Below are 19,078 nucleotides of genomic sequence, written 5' to 3' on the forward strand. Positions count from 1 at the left end.
TTAAATTTACTCATAAATATATTTAAAATTGCATTAAATTTTTTTTTTTTTATAAAATAATTATAAAATCACTTTTTAAAATATTCAAAACATGTCATTGTCGTATTCAAGAAAAACATAAAAAATTTAAATTTCAAGACACTTCTCATCTAAGTCACACAATCTTTCTCAACAGGTGTCTTTCCGAGCGCGCTTCGCTCTCAGGTTCTGCGCTCTCGCTCAAATTCTCCTCATTTAAGATTAAATTATGCCGCTCTTACGCTCTTGTTGTCGAATTTGCTTTCGCTCCAGCTCCCGCTCCCGCTCTCGCTCTCACTCCCACTCCCGCTCCTGCTCCTACTCTTACTCCTGCTTTATGTGACTTAGCTCTCGACCATATCTGGTCACAACATTACTCCTAGCTATAGTGCCTGTGCTTTTGTAGGTAGTGGGAAATACTTTATTGGTTTAGGGATCAACGGGCTAGTGGTCTAACACTTCTTAAAAAAAAAGGTCAGTGGTGTAAGTATCAGAAGAGACGTGCATGTAAGTAACAGGAAAGAAAAAAAAAAAAAAAAACAGAGGATAAAAAAAAGGGTGGTGGGCGTTCGCTTATTACTCCTATAATTTAAATTCTATAAAAAAGAATAAGAAAAAGATAAAGGGAAGTCAGAGAGTAAAGTAAATTTCCTTCGTTGCAAAGCTTTCGTCACAGTTCGACACTTCCACGATCATGGCTTCACACGTCTCTCCACTCGTTCTCTTCCTTCTCTTCAGCGTCGTTTCAACTCTCGGTACACCAATTATAACTGCATTCAATTTCTCACAGCTTCACTACACAATCTTTATTTTTATTTCTAAAACCCCCTTAAATTTTATGTTTTTTTTTTTTCAGTTTCCAGTTCTGACCTCGTCTTCGAAGACGGTTACACAGTGACCACAGTGTTGGACGGCCACAAGCTAAACATAAACCCACACTCGGTGCGCTCTCAACCAGGATCGTCTGATCTCATCATCCTCGATTCATCGGGCAGTTCCTTTTACACCGTTTCATTTTCCTCATCCCAAGGTACTTTCGGTCCTCACTGGATTATAGCCCATGTTTATTCATATAAATAATCTATATCTATATCTATATCTATCTCTCTCTATATATATATTGTTTTTGCAGATACTGCGATCGAACGGATTGCTGGGAATGGCACTGCCGGGTTTTCGGATGGTGATTCTGGGTCTTCCATGTTCAATAAGCCGAGAAGCTTTGCTGTTGATCTCAAAGGAAATATTTATGTTGCTGATAAGGGGAATAATGCTATTAGAAAGATCAGCAAGTCAGGTAATAGTTAGCTACTATTCATACAAATACAACCACAATTACACACGGCGATACTATGTGTCTGTGAAATATTGGTTTTTATTTGGGTTCTATGTTTGACACGAATCTATACTGCTGGTGGTTTTTAGTTTTATCGGTATCTCGTTGTAACACTCATATATATCAATATGTTGCATTTTTTTATACAAGTGGTAGGTAGGTTGCTAATTATTTTGTTACTTGTCAAGGGCTGTGTAAAAAGTGTTTTGTGAATTGAAGTTTGGCTAGGTTGTTAGTTAACTTAACTAGCTTGGTTTGTCAGCAAAATTGTTATTGAAGATTGAAGACCGAGTCAAAATATGTATGAGTCAATGTGGTTCTTCAAAGCTTATACGATTACACATTTTAAGGAGATGCAAAGGAAGACCTGAAATTTTGTGAACAATGCAGAGTCGAATTTATTGATTCTCGGATACGTAGATATCAAATGGGCTACATCAAACTGGCATTCCTATTTGAAACGCCTTCCTAGTTATATTGCAATTCTTTTAGATAAACCTCTTAAAGAATTAAAAGGCCTAGTATACTGCGATGTATGATTTGATCGAAATTCTGATTTTACAGATTCAGAATGAGAAACGATCATCCCATTCAACCCTTTTAGAAGCTATAATGGTAAATTATAGATTAGATGGCCTAAAAAATTCCAAATTGATCATGGTATTTAGATGAACCCATTTGATATTTAGTTAGGAATTTTGTTTTGAAAATTATGCATAGGCTGACTGAGTTAAAGAAGTGGATTGGTCGAAGGTCAAGTGGTAGCTACTTGATTGATTGTTCGGTCAAATATTGTCTAATATCTACCTGATTGATCAATGTCTTCATTATCTTGGGTAAATTGGTCGAGCTTATCCCCGTAACTCACTAATTTATCAAACTAAAGCACTGGGGGTGATCGAGCATTAAATGGTCATTAAAATATATCTATCTATATATATATTTTAAATCTAATTACAGTTCCAAAAACTTCCTAAAAGTATTTCAATCTATATGCAATCACCTAGGGTTCTTTTAAATGGAAAAAAGAGAAAAGCATGTAGGAGAGAAATTCATGGAGAAATCTTCTCACCATGTAGGGGAGAAATTCATGGAGAAATCTTCTTACTAGATTATGAGAATTACGCAATGCGGAAGTAGACAGTTGGATTCCTTATAGCAGGGGGTGAACATGTCTACTTGCTTCTTTTTGTGATTGATAAAATTTGAGGTTCAATTTAATCTCATCTATGTCAAGCAATTACATCAACAATCCAACAAGCTATAAAGTAAAGCAAGTGCAGGAAATTATATACCAGGAAACAATAACCTAGGTCAAGGAAGGTCCAAACCATCTAAGTCATTACAAACCTAACTATTAAGTTCACTAAGGTCTCACTTACTCTTTTGACTGAATCTCATGGACCTCATTGTTGAGATTTTTCTTTGTAGCTACCATCTCTATTCTTCAATTCTCACTTTGAGTTTGAGTTTCATCTCCATTGGCAAGGTGACCTGTAAGGACTTGTGACCAACAAGACTCACATTATATTTTGTACAAATATCCTATTATAAAACTTAACTTTGAAACAGAATTGCCAACAATACAAGAATTATCCTAACAGATCCTATACACACAAAGCGTTTGTTGTTCATCTAGGCTATAGAGGACTATTTGTACTTTGTGTTGCTATCAAGTATCAACTACACCACCAAGCAGTCAAACACTTTCGTTTGTGATTGTTGTAGTAAACGAGTGTTGATTTGCGAGGAACAGATCATAGCTGATAATCAGTGTTAGTATGGCTGTGGAATTAGTGCATATAGAATACAAGCAGTGAGTGGTGAGGAACGGATGGATTGTGGTGACGAGTACTTTTGGGTTCAGGTGGAAGTGGAAATGGAATTGCTCGTGGAATTGAGTGGAAGCAGTGGTGAATGCTGTAGGAGGAATCAGAGGCTGGGATCTTGGGGTAGAGTGGTAACCAGTAGGTAAGTTATAGCATTTGATGAACCTTTGTATTTGTACTTGGCTTGATGACTTTATTAACTCTGGACCATTGGTGGTGGTGTTATTATTATTATTATTATTATTACGGGGTGTTCCATTTAAAAGATCTCGTAAGCCTTATTTTTTATGGTAGCTTAAAATATTTACTTGTTTGATCAATTGGTTAATATCTGCTTAATTGATTAGTGTATCTAATTAAGGTTAATTGGCGGCATAGTTGTTAAAGGCTTGAGGCGCACTAAGGCGCCAAAGGCCTTCTGGAGCCTAAGCGCAAGGCACAGTATAAGGCGTGGGCCTGATCGAAGTAAGGCGCATGTATATGATATTGCATATTTAAACATATATTAAACGATACAATATGATATACAATATATGATATAGAACCTAAACAAGCAGTAAGTGACCATAAACAAGCAGTAATTGCTGTTATTGTAAGTAGTGACCATAAGTTTATGAATTTTGTCAAATAGGTCATAAGGCTAAACAATACAATATATGACATAGAACCTTTTATTTAGTAGTCATTAAGTAAAAAAGAAAATGATATGAATAAAAAAAAAAAAAAAATACAAGGCGCGCCTTTTTTGATCCTTGAGCCTACTAAAAAACATGAGTCTGAGGGTTTTATGTGAGCCTGAGAGCTTTATATGAGCCTGATTGAAGGACCTGGCCTGTAGTAGGTTGAGGCACTCTAGCTGAGCCTGGGGCTTTTTTGGAGCCTGGGCGCGCCTTTAACAACTATATGGCCATTAGGGTTAAGTTCATTAAACCCCCTTGAACTATGACCTGATTGCAAAAAAACCCCTTAAACTAAGAAAAGCCCCCTTGGACTATAAGAATGTTGCACTTATGGACAATCCGTCAAAGGAGACGTTATGGAAAAAAGTAAATTACTTATTTGCCCTTTAATTATTTTCTAACTTAATATACTGATGTGGCAATTATAATCTCTATGTTCAATTAACTCAGAATAATTTTACTCATGTGGATAAACAAAATTCTCCACCAATAAGAGAATGACAACTCAATTGGACAATTATATATATATATATATATAAAGACTATACTACTGCTCAATCGGCAACCATGTCCATCCAGCCACCCCACCCTTCCTCTTTCTTTCTCCACCACCATCGTCCACCCTATCACCAGTATTTCTTAGCACCAACAAGAAATTAAAGGAGACGAGAGTGAAATTGTAAAGTTATACCTTCAAAAATATCAAAATGGGTTTCAATTTAAATAGGTTATATATTGGGCTTAATCGGATTTGGTGAGTGATGGGTCTCTCTCCATTGACGATGATTTTGGGAATTGACATCGTCTCTCTGATCCATTGACCATATCATATGGTGAGAACGAGCATAGAAATTGGGGTGAGGACTTGGTCTTGAGTTTCGGCAAAGAACAATGATGTTGGGGTTAATCAGGATGTGTGTTTGTTGTAGAAGAAGATGATAATGGAAGGAACGTAATTACAGATATCATATAGTGCATTTTATTTTCATTTATTTTCTGATCATTTGGTGGATTTGGTGTAATTATTTTTACGGGATGTGGGTTTTAAGGAATGCAATTGCAGGTCAAGATGATGCAAATTCAACCCAGTCCTTGGAGCAAGAATGCAAATCCACCTATGGAGCTTGGGATGGATCTGATGCATGAAGAAATGAAAGAAGGTGGTGTTTTACACAAGAAAGACCATATGAGATAAGTTAGTTTTTAGGTTTGCAGGTGGGAGGAGGGATATGTGGCTGAGGGGAGTGATGCCAGTCACGCCAGAGGAATATATATGCAAGGGTAATAATGTCTTTTTTAAAAGATGGGTTGGTCATGTGACTTGCACAATCTATTTAGCGTCATTGAATCAATAGAAAATTAACGGCATGGGATTTTTTGCAACAAAAGAAATAGTTCAGGGGGTTAAGTGTCATAACGATAGTTCAGGGGGGTTTCTTGGGAGAGAGAAGGTTGTTCAGGGGGGTTTAATGTACTTAACCCTGGGCATTATAAGCATTATGGATTTAATAATCACTGTGATTCCATATTGTCTATCACTATCTGGGATTTGTTTTTGCGATTGGCATAAGTGCAGGTACACTCATTTGAGTAAAATTCATTTTTTTTAAGATAGGCGGCATGAGTTTATAGATTCAAGACAATCCTATTCCTGGTTATTAGGATTGTCACAACATAGGCCGTAGCTCATGAATTCTTGGGAATAGATTTAAAGAAAAATCTAGTGCTGTGAAAGCTACCGAACAATGAGCCCAAGTTGGAGTAGATTCTGAGTTGCTCTCCTGTTAAGGAATCTGTTAATTCCATTTCCTTTCAATTAAGAAATTCACTGGAGATCCACCAGCCCATGAAGGAGTCTTGTCATTGGATCTGACCGCGAGGGGCAGCTTCCAATGACTACAAACAACTTCAGGGAGATTGGTCTTGTACGGGCTGAACTTCACAAGTCAGTGAATGGAACGAGCTGAACTAGGCTTTGAAGAGATGCTAGTATAGAAGCCTCAAATTGTTACTTATATAAATTCTATGTATTCTAGGTCAGTTAAAATCATGTTACCCGACAGATGTGAAAGCGATTCTGAAGTTGATGAAGTTAGTTCTAGTTTGCGGACTGCTTACATTACATTGTTAGATGAGAGTCAAACTGAAAATGACAAATAAGTAATTGAATGTTCAACTTGAGATTATTGAGGGGCGTGATGTTTTTAGGTCAAATGGAAAAACTTATGGTCACTTAACTTGAATGTGATGTTTTCAAATTTGAAAACGAAAAGTCCCTTGTCTTAGTTGAACTGTTTGACAGCTGAAAAAAAAAAAAATCATTTCTAAACAAAGTGAAGTTTTTGGATGATGAGCTCGATCAGATTAATAACATTATAATTTTTGTTGAGATGAATGTAGAAACATTAGTGATTGAATTTTGTAAATAAGTAGCAACTGTTCAGTCTGTTCCAAACTTTAGCAATTGCACTGAAAAGTAAACTTTTAAGGATGAACAAACTTGTAGGATATAAGATAGGTTTAGTTTTGTTGATAATTATAGCACACCACTTCTAGCTCTAGGTTTGTGAATGCAGAAGAAAGTCTAAAGTTGCGGTTGACCTGTGGGATTAATGGGTCACATCAAGTACCTGTACCGCTGTCAGTAAGAAAAAATCCTACAAATTCAGACTAGAATCTTGGTTACAAGATCATAAATAGAATTTTGGTTGAAAAACAAGAGGCCTTGAACATGGTATCACCATATGCGTGTCTTGGTTAAAATGCATATCAAGTGTGTGAAGCAACAATTACAGCTACTCTCTCTCTCTCACACACACAAACACATGCATGTTGGAGCTTGATATATATTGTTGGGCCCATTCTCTTACAGTTCAAGCTTTTGGAGCAATTTCTAGCCTAACATGGTATTGGAGCTAGAAGGTCTCGAGTTCAAACCTCACCCTACCTAGATAATTATAATTGCTACACACGTTGGACCCAAATTCGGTCACACATGACGGGATGTGTTAGAGGAAATAAATAATTAAGTTACACCCTCTCTAACAACTTAAGTTTTTAGAGTAGATGGTGGTTGACAACACACACCTGCTCGCTCGCGTGCGCACATTGACACACACTCTTTTCCACTTGTTTTTTGTCCTATTTTATTTTTAAAACCCAGTGTCATTTTTATTTTACCTTTTCCTGAAGTAATAAAAATAATGATTGATGATCCTAATATCTAAACAAGTACCTAGTGATGTTTGTTTCATGAAAAACCGCATTTGTATGGACTTAATTTCTTTTTCATTCACTTCTATACGTTGTTTTTTATGAACGGTGGCTTCTATACATTGTTGGTATAGTGGATTAGTTGCTTCATTTTCTAGTTACTTGTGGTTTTCTATTGGACAAACAAAATTTTTTCATATACTGTCTGGAAAAAAGGGTTCATCCCATTTATCAGTAGATATGATCTATTTCAATAAATTTGCATTGATATGAAGATATTGATTATTGTATCCAATTGGTCAAATGATGTGATATTTAATATTCTGTATGAACTAAAAAATTCATTACTCATAATAGTGTGTTGACGGTCTCCTTTAGGGTTGTTTTATAACTGATAACTCTTTTCTTTCATGAACGACATACTTTTAGGTGTGACCACAATTGCTGGAGGTCCTTCACAAGAAGGCCATGTTGATGGACCTGGACAGAATGCATCATTCTCAACTGATTTTGAGCTGGCTTTCTTTCCTGAAAGATGTGCTTTACTGATCTCTGATCATGGAAATCAATTGGTCCGCCAGATTAATCTGAGGCAGGAGGATTGTGCAAGAGGTTCTCGATTTGGTAAGCTATTTGGAACTTATTATATGTTATATATTCTAAATGCATTTATCATATTTATTTTATTGAGGATGATAAATGTGAGGCTCTTTAATCACTTTATATTACATCTTAATGAAACCTGCCTGCGAACAGCCGTTGACCCATCTTGTAGGAGTGTAGTGGTTTGAAGGTTCAGTGTCTGGTTATAGGTTACAGATTTCAATTTAACTTTAAAACTGTTCCTACAGATCGAGAACATAAAGATGTAGATGGTCAATGTTCATTAGATGCTTAATCTTTGTTCCCAAGTTTTTGAAGGTGTGGCTATTAGCTTTACATAATGTTAGGCATGTAACATATCAAATCCTTCACGACTTGAAGAAAAAGAGTCACGTGTAAGCATATTCCGTTAGCAAACGTTGTGTTGTGGTCTATATATTATATGTGCTGTCACTTCAGTGAAAGATTCTCATCGACATTGAGGCTGTGATTGTAGATTGAAGACGGATCTGAAGATTGTATCTACATCTTATTTTAAGTTTAATCAGTTCCACAATATAAAGAATGGGAGTACAATATAAAGGAGGTGAGTTACCTAAGGGACCATAGGATTCATAGTGACTAATTAATGCTTAAGTTGATTTATAAGACTTTACTTGGTTATGAAAATTTGACTAAAATGACGTAGAATAATTAGGAAACTTGAATTAGTTTGGAGTGTATAAAACTAATTATTAATTAGAAGTTTAAAATTGAATATTATTCCACTAGAAATGAATTTCTAAACTTTAATGTTGGTTAGAAAGCTTAGTTTTTGAGATTTAGTTGAAAATCGATTTAAAGGTTGATTTTGATAAGGATTTGAAGTCATGAAAACTAATCTGTCTTTTTTGAATTAAGTTCCCTCACTTTTTATAGAAAATCATTAAAACTAAAATACTTGGAATCTTGTGATGAGTTCTATATATGCAAAAACTAGACTTGATAAGCTTTCCAGTGATATATTTTATGCCTAATTTCGAGTCAGTGTGACCTCTTAACGAAGTGCTCGAAGTCAGGTTTTGCACAGTTTGTTTCTGCAGAAAAGTTCGATAGATCAAATTTTAGTTTGATCAATCAAAATTATTCTAGAATAGCTTGAATACTTTGATCGATCGAACGGATGTCCAGTGTGGGTAAAATACGTGTTTTCATGTCCGGAAATGTTTCTCAACTTTCAAAATTCATCCAAAAAATTCCCGATCACTCCAACAATATAAAAAATGGATGTTCTAGGGTTCGGAAAACATAAGAAAACTACACCATTGTGAGTGAGAATGAGAGCTTTATTTTTCAATCACAAATGAGGTTCCTCATAGAATAGCCTGTTATATTGTGTGATTGAGTTCTAAAGTAAAAAGCTTCATTGAAGCACAACTTCTACACATCAAACAAAAGCTTGGACGACTAGCCACGGAGATCGATGTGCTTGAGGAGAAGCAGATTGCGTGAGGAGCAGGCGGCCTAAAAACTCGAGTGGAGAGTTTGGCATCAGTTTGTGTCAGGAGTTAACTAGGAGTTTTCTAAGATTTGGAAAACTAGTAACCTGGTTGTAAAATTATTTTCTCATAGCGGATTTAATATGTTTGGATTTGGTCCCGCAATTTTTTCTTATTGGAGTTTTTCATGTAAATCTTTGTGTCTGATTTACTTTGCTTTATTGCTTGGTGGTTTGGGTTGTTCGATTTACATCAACATGATTAATTGTTTGTTTTAAATTGATTGAAATTGAGATTATGTAAAAAATATCAAGATTAATTATTTGGTTTAAATTGATTAAAATTGAAATTATGTAAAAATTATCAGTGTGTGCAAAAGAACTATTCATTCCCCCTCTAGGTGTAATCAGGCCTTGTGCATACTCTCACATCAATCCTCAGATTCCTCATGTCCATTACTCATTATTGTTGACTGAGTTTCTATGTAAATAATTATATACCTGTAGGTTTGTTTTTGTTGTGGCCTTACCATAGTTGTGTTCTTATTCTTTTCATTATGATTATACTTTTCACTTTGTTCTTATTATCTTTCCCTCCAATTTATTGGTTTGTTGTTTTAGTTTTTCTTTTCTTCTGAGCTTTAGAAAAAATTTGTGCTAATTAGGATATCTAGATTTTTACTGAGGAAATGTTGGAATTTCTCCTGGCTTGCGGCAGAGGATTTACTCTTAATTCTATAATATACTATCTTTTTGGGATCTCAAGTTTTATTCTGAGTCTTAAGGAGAATTAACACATGCTTTATATCTTTTCCAGCACTTGGATCGACCTTGTATCGGATTCTGATTTCAGGAGTATCTTGTTTACTTGGCTTGTTCATTGGGTTTGCAGCTCGTCCTTATATAATCACTCATGTAAGTGTCTCCTCTACCTGTATGATAATATGCGACAAAACTGGATTACTTACTCATGTCTACCCAAACTTTATAGACAGGAAGGCTTCAGACTCTCCCTCAGCGAGACATGGAAGCATTCCCGAATCAGTCTGGGGAGGCAAATATGGGTGCTCTGCTTCGACTGGAAGCATTACCGAATCAGTCTGGGGAGGCAAATACAGATGCTCTGCTTCGACATACGAAGCGCAATTGTTAGCTCAACGCTCACGACACTTGTAAGGAGGCTCGTTATGTTGAGCTTATCTTACCTCTTTCTTGTGTATGGTATCAGCACAATAGAATCCAAAACTTTGCGTGAGAAACCTGTATCTTTGCTAGACAATGATGTGTTAAGTAGCAGTGAGATAACAAAATCGCAGATGTTCGATGACCAATTAAAGGATTTGATAAGTTTGGATGGAGGCCTGGAAACGTCAGAATCTACCGACAGAACCATTGAGCGAGGAGATAATTTATTTTCTGACAGTCATCAAAGGATAGATAATATGATACAAGCCAACATTATGGGATTTGCAGAGCAGGCTACAAGAATTTCACCGGAGTTATCTTTGATGAGCAGTTCAAGGTTTGTTAAAAGGAGACAGAAAGTATTTTAACAGAGGCCCTTTCCATGAAGCGTTTTATTTTCTACTACTCTAGTAAGTGCTGTGAAATGTGAATGTTTGAATAGTGTGTTAAATGAAGCTAAGGTTTATGAGTGAACTCGTCTGTCTGCTCAAACACTAGATTGAACCAATTTGGCACATACGGAAATAAGATACATTGGATATGCGCAATCATCTGCAAATCACACATTATTTGGAGTGTTTTTTTGCGTGCAGCAAAAGTCATACTTAGGACGTCCTAGTTTACGGCTCTTGAGACTCCTTAACCATTAGGCCGGGTTTGCTGGGGATGATATTTGCTAATGCAAGTTGTTGGCCATGAGGTATCATCAATTGGAACTCAGTCTGCCCCAATCTGAAAATTTCTTAAATTCAACTCAATTGACTGTAAGAACAAGTGGAGTTACCATTCAAAGGGTAAGAATGATTTTGTTGTCATTCATTCTAATGCATCCAAAGTAAATTAGAAAATAATAACTTCAGTTTATCAATGGATCCCGGTGTGGTATGAGTCTCTCTAATGTTTTTTCTTACCTGAATTTACAATAATTTCGTTGTGACTAGACCTACTTACTCATGTCCGGAGGCTTGACATGACACTGAATCAAAGACTCCACTTTATTTATAGCCGTGACCCACTTGACAAATTTCGCTTTAAAATATAGCACTTGTCCTATGCGCACCTACCTATTTATGGTCTATTCTGTTCACATCACGTGGGATGAGCTAACAAGGTAGCACTAAGCCTTTTAACCAAAAAAAAAAAAAAGAAAAAGAAAAAAGAAGGTAGCACTAGGCCTTGTGGTCCATGGGTTGTGTTAAAAAGCAAAAAAGGATAGATAAAAGGGCATCTTTGTGGAACCATATATGACAAGGGTTGTGTGTTTGCACTTACACATGAATTGCGATCTTGGATCAATAGATTAAATTATTTGATTTAACACTACCTTGTTGACTGAACATTTATTCTTCTAAAAAAAAAATTTGAAAAGATTCCTGACATTCTTGATCCCACTGTATTATTATAGAACCAAAAATTGGTAATATGTGCAATTTGCCAATTAATTAGCCCATAATGCTGTTAGATTCAGCACATGCCAGACCATGAATCAGGAAAACAAAAAATAAAAGTAATAAGTAATAATTAATAATAAAAAAAGAACACATGCTAGGTACATTGACTACTGTTTCAAGTACAATAATACCAGCAAGATCTTGTCTGTTTCTCAAGTTTGATAGCCAAGAATACACATTACTGCAACTTTTCTTGAAGCATAGGCCAGCAAGTGACTAAACAATACTTGGTACCAAAGCTGCTTCCCACAAACACTCCTTACTCCAAAATAATATTTTGACACCTACCATGATCTAAATTTTCATGGAAATATCAAGAAGGAATGAGGTTGATGGAACAAAATTACTTTTAGGTAGATTATCAATGTCCTTAACTACAAGCCAGAATTGGTCCGGGAGCGGATGTTCTGACGAAGACTATAAGGAGGATTACCATGATCCAAGGGCTTGATTACCACAGTTTCACGTCGCCCTTCCTGCTCTTGAACTGCCCCAAACACAATCTCATTGGTTTTCTCGGAGCATTGCTCATAGTAAGTTTGTGGGGCGGATGAGTAGTGTCGATGGTGATGCTGCTGCTGCTGAAAGTCAACGTCCCATCCACTATGGTGCTGCTGCTGTTTCTGCACTTGCTGCTGCTGAAAGTCTTGATCCCATCCGTTATAGAGAGTACGGCTTTGCCAGAGGTGTTGCATTTTTCCAGCATCCTTTGACATGAATGCATAGGTTTTCTGAGGGGTAGGGGTCCTTGCTTCGATGTAAGGAGGCTCATCTTCATGTGGTATCACAAAACTCTCTTGCATTGGCCAATCATTTGTATTCTGCTGTTGCTGGTACTGCTGTTCGTGCTGATATTGATAGTTCAATGGCTTCTTCCTAAATCCAAAGATTTCTGCCGCTGATGCCCTAGTATTGACAAGAAGCTTCCCAATAGATCCAAAGAAGCCTTCTTCTTGCTTTTCTGGTTCTTCTTCAGTGGGGAATAATGGAGGCCTAACCAAAGATTTCAGAGGCTCCTGATATGGACTTGGTGGCATGCTTGTTTTCATTGTTTTCTTGTCCTAAAAGAGCAAAAAAAAAAAAAAAAATATTTAAGGGAAAAAATAAGTTTCATGCTGCTCAAAAGATACTAGAAACATATTATAATCTTTTATGGTTCAGAAGGAAATGAAGGCCGCGCTTGTAACTCCAGAAAAGTTATCCGAAATATCCTTGATATGAAGCTGCTATACTCACCGAGTTAATGCATGATATGAAATGAATAGCAGAGTGTAGCTAACTTATGTTCTAGAAAGTAAGTTCTCCCCGAAACAAATGTTTTGTGGTCCTTCAGATCAGAGAATATTTCTTTTGTTGAGGACAGAATAATAGGGGAATTCTTGAACCTTATCTGGATTTACTTTTATGCTTTTCAAACACGTTCAAATCTATACACACACATTTATTGAGAATCCTAAGTTCTTCAACCTTTTACTCTTAACACTGAGAGTATAATTTACAACTCACATTTTGAGAAGACACCAAGGTACCAACCCTGCGTTGCAGCAATGCCAGCATGTAACCAAAGAAGCCAGCTGCTACAAGCACTACAATTCCTGCAGTGAAATTTGACATGTCTCGTAAATCTGCGAGTGACAAATATAAATAATTTAAAATTGGACAAGATGATTTACCAAGAGGGAAATCGCTTCCGTATTGATAAGCACAGTCCTCAAAATGGAGTTGGATCTCCCGGATCGCCTGGTTTCCTCTGTCTATGACAAGGAGGGAACAACTGCTTCCGCTATAAACCACATCAAAATCATTTGAAAATTTTGCATCTCCACTCGGTCCATCTACATGCCCCTTTCCATGGCCCCATTTGCCTCCTGCAATTGTTGTAACCCCTGCATGGGGAGAAAAAAGCCAATCATTTCAGCAATGGAGAACTACTCTTCCTGGAATTTCAATTTCAAAACATATATCACAACTATCCTTGCAACAGAAACAATCCTATAGAAATGAAGCATGCCTATCATGCTCTAGAAAAGAAATATAGCAATGATAAAGGGGTAAGGTGGTCATAAAGTGTTAATTGGTCAGAAATATGAAAGACAATCAAGATTTTGCTAAAGTTGTTAACAGTTTTAATATACATAAACATGAAGAAGAGTACCAAAATAATATGATTATCTTGACATAATTTCATAACACAAAGGAGAACAAGAATCTTCTAGCTGTGGGAATGCCCAAGACAAAACTCAACTTGCATTTACCTGCATCAGATATCTTCCTGATTGCCATGTTCACGGTGTCTGCAACATAGATGTTTCCTTTGTCATCCACTGTGAGCCCCTTTGGATGGTTCATTCTCGCCTCTCTAGGTTTCCCATCTACATGTCCAGAGTATCCTTCGGCAGATCCAGCAACCAGCTTTGGTCTGCTGTCTGCATTTTTCCCATTATCTTTTGTCAATTTTCTACTCAGGTTAAAACACACAACAGACACACACATTCAGGAAAAAAAATTGAATAGGCCACAAAAATATATCAAAATGGAATGCAACAATAGAGGAACTTTTACTATATAATAGTTCTTTAGCGAACCTTATAAGCATGAGCTACACAAGGGATAAATCGAGCTTTACAGAAAAGATAAAATGCATTTCGAGTGGAAGGAGACATTCAACATCTCAGATGTCCATTTGTTCGACAATCATTTAGACAGGTAAATCATACTTCTAGTCAAGTATGTAAGAATTGGAGAAAGTTGCTCCATAACAAAAGAGAACAAATGATTTGAACTTTGTGCACTAATTCAAACTTAAAAGTAGTTGGCTTAAAAAAAAAAAAAAAAAAAAAAAAAAGCAATCCTTCATAAATTAATAAGAAAAAAGATTGGATGGGATCCTCAAAATTAAACAAAAGGTTGAATGTAGTTTGTTAAATGGAGGAATCTAACACAAGCAAAAGCAAACTTGAGACCTCCAAAGTGTACTACTTCATGATAATGAGATTAATTCACAAAAACTAAAGATCTAGACAAGACAGCATGAGGTTGTGAATTTGGACGAACGGAGTGAAATCTGGTTTATTTCTTACAACTGCTCACTAATTAGAAGAAAGAGAAAAAATGCAAAATGCACAATTGAGTCAAATACTTGAAGAAATTAGTAAATGAAAATCAACAATCAAGACCAACCCAGAAAAGTTCCGAACATTTGCAACAAAAATCTACTTACACTGAGACAAAGAGGAAGAGAATCTGTAGAGATTACTGTTAACAGAGTCCAGAACCAGAAGATCCCCACTAGGCAACACTTCGACAGAAAAGGGTTCAATCCCAAGCTTACTTCCATCAAACACTGTCTCTACGGTGTATCCACCCTCAAATTTCATCATCGGACGGCCAGTAATTGCTGAACATAAAAGATCATGTAAGCTCCACCATTCGAGATAACAATCTCCAACACCCATTCACACACACACAGCCAATGTCAGTTGTACCATCGTATCAGAGAGATCTATACCTGTTTTGGTGGTAGCTTTGAGTGACCACAGCCATTTCAGAAGAACAGAGAAAGCATTTGAGAGGAACCCATTAACAATTTCTGCATCAAATAATGTGTAGATGCAAAAACACAACAGTAATCACAGAGAGATTGAAGCCCAAAAGTAGATCAATTGAAGGGGCTACTACAAGCAAATATAAGTGTGTGTGTGTGTACTCACTTGCTGGGGAAGCAGCTGAAGCGGATGAGAAAGGTGCGAACAGAACCACTAGGGTGAGAATTAACACCAATCCATTGTTACCCATGACCCTCATTTTCTAGGGAAAGTGCGAGAAAAAGCTCAGAACTGAAAACTCAAGCTGTGCATTATACATGAAACCCTCTAGTTTGATATGGTAGGTGGACAAGTAGGGAATGTATGAAGGGTGGGTTAATGAAGAAGTGCTCTTATGGGGGTGTGTGTGTGTGTGTTTCAATCAAAAGCTAAAGAGTTTTTGGGAGTGTGGGAGTGAATGGGAGGATAGAAAAAGATGAAAAGAGACGGGAGAAAAGAAGGGAGCAAAAGCACGAGGGCCACCAAGGAACAGAATTTCTGAACAATGTGGTCATTAGAATCTATCACGTCAATTAAATACAGTAAACAAAAATTGTTTCATCATTATATTTTTAACTTGAAAAATATAATAAAACTTAAAAAATTTGAGTAATCCTTAGGTCCACATAGGATATGTTTTTATCATGTACGTAAATAAATTTAAGTACAGAACTCACTCATTAACATTAACGGACTAAATTTTTATTTTTGGTATCTTACAAATACCTAAGAATCATTTTTCCTAAAATTTTGTACCTGAGGTTTTTAATTTCTTATTGCATTAGATTTTGAGATATGCAAAAAGCAAATAAATTTAAAGTAAAATCTGTGTATTGAGAAGAGGGATAAGAAAAATCTATAGCCTTATTCTCTAGAAATAAAAGCTAAATCTACTTCATTTATGGTGTACCAATAATGTACCATGAATGATGCCTGATATTCAAGAGCGCGTGACCCGTTGGTGGAGTGATCAGAGATTTATTTATTTATTTTACAGGTAGCTTGCAATTAAAAATTGAATAAAACTGTTGGCATTGACATTTTAATATTTTTAAGGTTAAAGTACAAAAAATCTCCCTATAATATTGATATAGTACAAAAAAAAAAAAAAATCCTTGGGTAAACACCTATTTATTTTTAATTTGGTGTAAATAGTCATTGTCTATGTAAAAGACTATAATACCTTCTGCCAATAAATTGAAATAATATTAAAAATATAAAGGAAGGTAAAATAACAAATTTAGATAAGAACTCGTGTCTTTCAACCCTGATTGGTTAGGTGACTCAATAAAAAAAGGGTTAATTACAGTCAAACCCTCTAAGGTTTGTTCTATTAACGCTCAGATGAAAATTAGCTCAATTTTACACAATCACACCCTTCAATTTTGATAAAGTTCGCAAACACACCCCGATCATATGCCCATAGTGAATTGACATTGTTACCCTTTGACTTGTGAGTTGACCATGTTAAATAATTAAATTACCTTTTTTAACCTTTCTTGGACCAAAGTACCCATTCTCTCTATCCACCTGTGGTCACCATCTTCCTCTACCCCACCACCGCCAAGATCAATTACCCCTTCTCCATTATCTCTCCCCTCTCTCTTTTTCCCTTCTTGTAATACCCCTAATTTCAAAAGGGATAAAAATAGAATTTAAATTTTATTTTTGTGCATTTTAAATTGATTTTGTATCTATATTCTTATGTGTCCAATTGTTTGTTTATTTTAATTCATTATGTTATTTTTTTTAATTGTTTGTTTATTTTAATTAAGGGTGTAATTCTTTATTTGTTTGTTTATTTTAATTAATTGTTTTATTTATTTTATGTGTTTTAAGTGATTCGTTGCTTGCTTATTTGATTTAATTAATGGGTTTTATTAAATTAATTATTTATTAAGTATTTAATTTTTGAATAGGGTAATTATGTAATTCCCATTAACTGGGGTTTTAGATACGTTTTAGTTAGGATTTTTGGAGCCGTCTCATAAGCATCTGATATGTAACTAAACTGGGTTACTTTGTGGGCCGACGAAGTTAGGGCTCTGTGGATTAGGGTTTTAATCTTGCAATTATAAATACCTCAGTATATGTTAAACCTAGGGTTACATATTGTCGTAACTTTTACACGGAAAAGTCTACCAAATAGAGAGAGTTACAGAGGGAGTTTTGGTGAGAACAAAGCAGTTTGTGAGAATTTCGACTGGGGTTCCAAGGTTTAACCAAGGAGAAGGAAGGAGCAGAGGTTCTAGGAGGTTAGACAAGTTTCAGTGGATGTCGGAAAAAAAAACTGAGACCAACGGCAACAAGGGTTTGTTTGCAAACCTATTCAGGCAAGTTCTATCTTCCTCTTTCCCTTTGAGCCGTGTTCTGTGCACTTAGATATGCTCTAGGGTTTTAAGGAAATTAACAACTAAATCATTCATGTATGTTATACATCAAATTAATCATATGTATGCTTTGAATTATTTCTGTGATGATTTCTGCAATATCTGTTACAGTGCATGCAAGTTGGTCCAGTTTTATGTCCTTTAAGCATGAGGGTTCTTGTCGTAGTTTTGGTCTCTGTTTTTTTTATTGCAACTACTGTAAACTAAGTATGGAAAGACTACGGGAGTTATGTAAATCTCATAGGAAGGTTGCTATTTCTGTTTTAGATCTCTGTTGCATTTTGCTTCGTTGTAATCCATGCATGAGGTTTCAGTTTTTGCACAAGTTTACTTCTGTTCATTGATTTAAATTGCTATAATCAAACCTTGGGGATGCTATCAGGAGGGTGTTAGATCCTTTAGATCAGTTTAAGAAACAAGCAGAGGGGTAGGAATTGATCGGAGAAGGAGCAGATTGACGGAAACGGAGCAGGGATGAACTGGAGGCTCTCAAGAGGGAGAGAGCCGGCTCTAGGAAGTCAAGAGCCGGCTCCCCTTCAGCAAGAGCCGGCTCCTAGGGAATTGGAGCCGGCTCCAATAGGGGAAGAGCCGGCTCTTCCATTCCAAGAGCCGGCTCCAATTTGTTTTACGTCCAGAAAGTGTTTTCTAGGGCTCTGTTTGGTGTTTTGAGCATTGTTTGAGCTTCTGAGTGATTCTAATGAACTGTAGGGACTTAACAGAGGATCTAAGTAGTTAATTCTAAGTGTTATTAAACTTATTGTTGTATGGTTTAAGTCTCTAAGATAAAGGATGAAGCAGTGTAAAAATATACAACGGTGTATGCTACTAACAGAGAAAGGAACTAAATGGCTTGATTAAATTTTAGAAATTTAATGAGACTTCACGGAGGGATTAAATAGTTAATTTTTGGGTGTTATTAAGACCCTAAATTGATTTAAGGTTAATTCTAAATTAACGGATCAAACTGTATAACACTTATGTACATTGTATACGGTTAGTGGATAGAAGAAGTTTTAAATACTTAAGCTTATTTTTAGGCATTCCAGTGGGATTTAATATATTTATAAAATGGTTTTAAATATATTATAGGGTCATTGATGTGTTAGATGTGATCTATGCAGGCTCTGGATGTTAGTTGTTGATTTATTAAATCATCTCCTGCAACTATATGGTTAATTGTTTGGATTTAAATTGCTGAAACACTTAAAAATCTTCTGTAATTATTTAGATATTGGTTTTGGATTTTAAATTATTGTACTATTATTTATAGCCTGTAATTTACATGGTTTTGGATTTAAGTTATTGGAATACT

The 19,078-nt window shown here is 35.9% G+C and overlaps 1 protein-coding gene and 1 pseudogene across 1 annotated transcript; one reads left to right on the forward strand and one right to left on the reverse strand.

Moving 5' to 3' along the window:
• Window positions 1–624: 624 nt before the first annotated feature.
• On the forward strand, window positions 625–10,815 carry LOC132294958 (uncharacterized; annotated as a pseudogene).
• Window positions 10,816–11,843: 1,028 nt separating this feature from the next.
• Window positions 11,844–15,871, reverse strand: LOC132294956 (uncharacterized). Its single transcript, XM_059793006.1, has 7 exons — window positions 15,503–15,871; window positions 15,301–15,381; window positions 15,013–15,189; window positions 14,048–14,218; window positions 13,466–13,678; window positions 13,299–13,387; window positions 11,844–12,853 (listed from the first exon to the last, which is right to left on the reverse strand). The coding sequence occupies exons 1-7, from the start codon at window positions 15,594–15,596 to the stop codon at window positions 12,167–12,169; spliced, it is 1,512 nt and encodes a 503-aa protein (XP_059648989.1). The 5' UTR covers window positions 15,597–15,871; the 3' UTR covers window positions 11,844–12,166.
• Window positions 15,872–19,078: the final 3,207 nt, after the last annotated feature.

Source organism: Cornus florida, unplaced genomic scaffold (genome assembly GCF_030987335.1).
Source record: "Cornus florida cultivar Cherokee Brave unplaced genomic scaffold, ASM3098733v1 CherokeeBrave_3.0.0_Hap2_Chr02, whole genome shotgun sequence".
Taxonomy (NCBI): Eukaryota; Viridiplantae; Streptophyta; class Magnoliopsida; order Cornales; family Cornaceae; genus Cornus; species Cornus florida.

Bases quoted from the DNA above. Each gene is read 5' to 3' on its own strand.
- LOC132294956 (XM_059793006.1), bottom strand. From the start codon at position 15,596: ATGAGGGTCATGGGTAACAATGGATTGGTGTTAATTCTCACCCTAGTG. The intron at 14,219-15,012 runs GTAAGTAGATTT...GGAAAAATGCAG, and splicing joins CTCTTCCTCTTTGTCTCAGT to ACAGCAGACCAAAGCTGGTT. The intron at 13,679-14,047 runs GTAAATGCAAGT...CTCCCCATGCAG, and splicing joins CAGGAAGATATCTGATGCAG to GGGTTACAACAATTGCAGGA.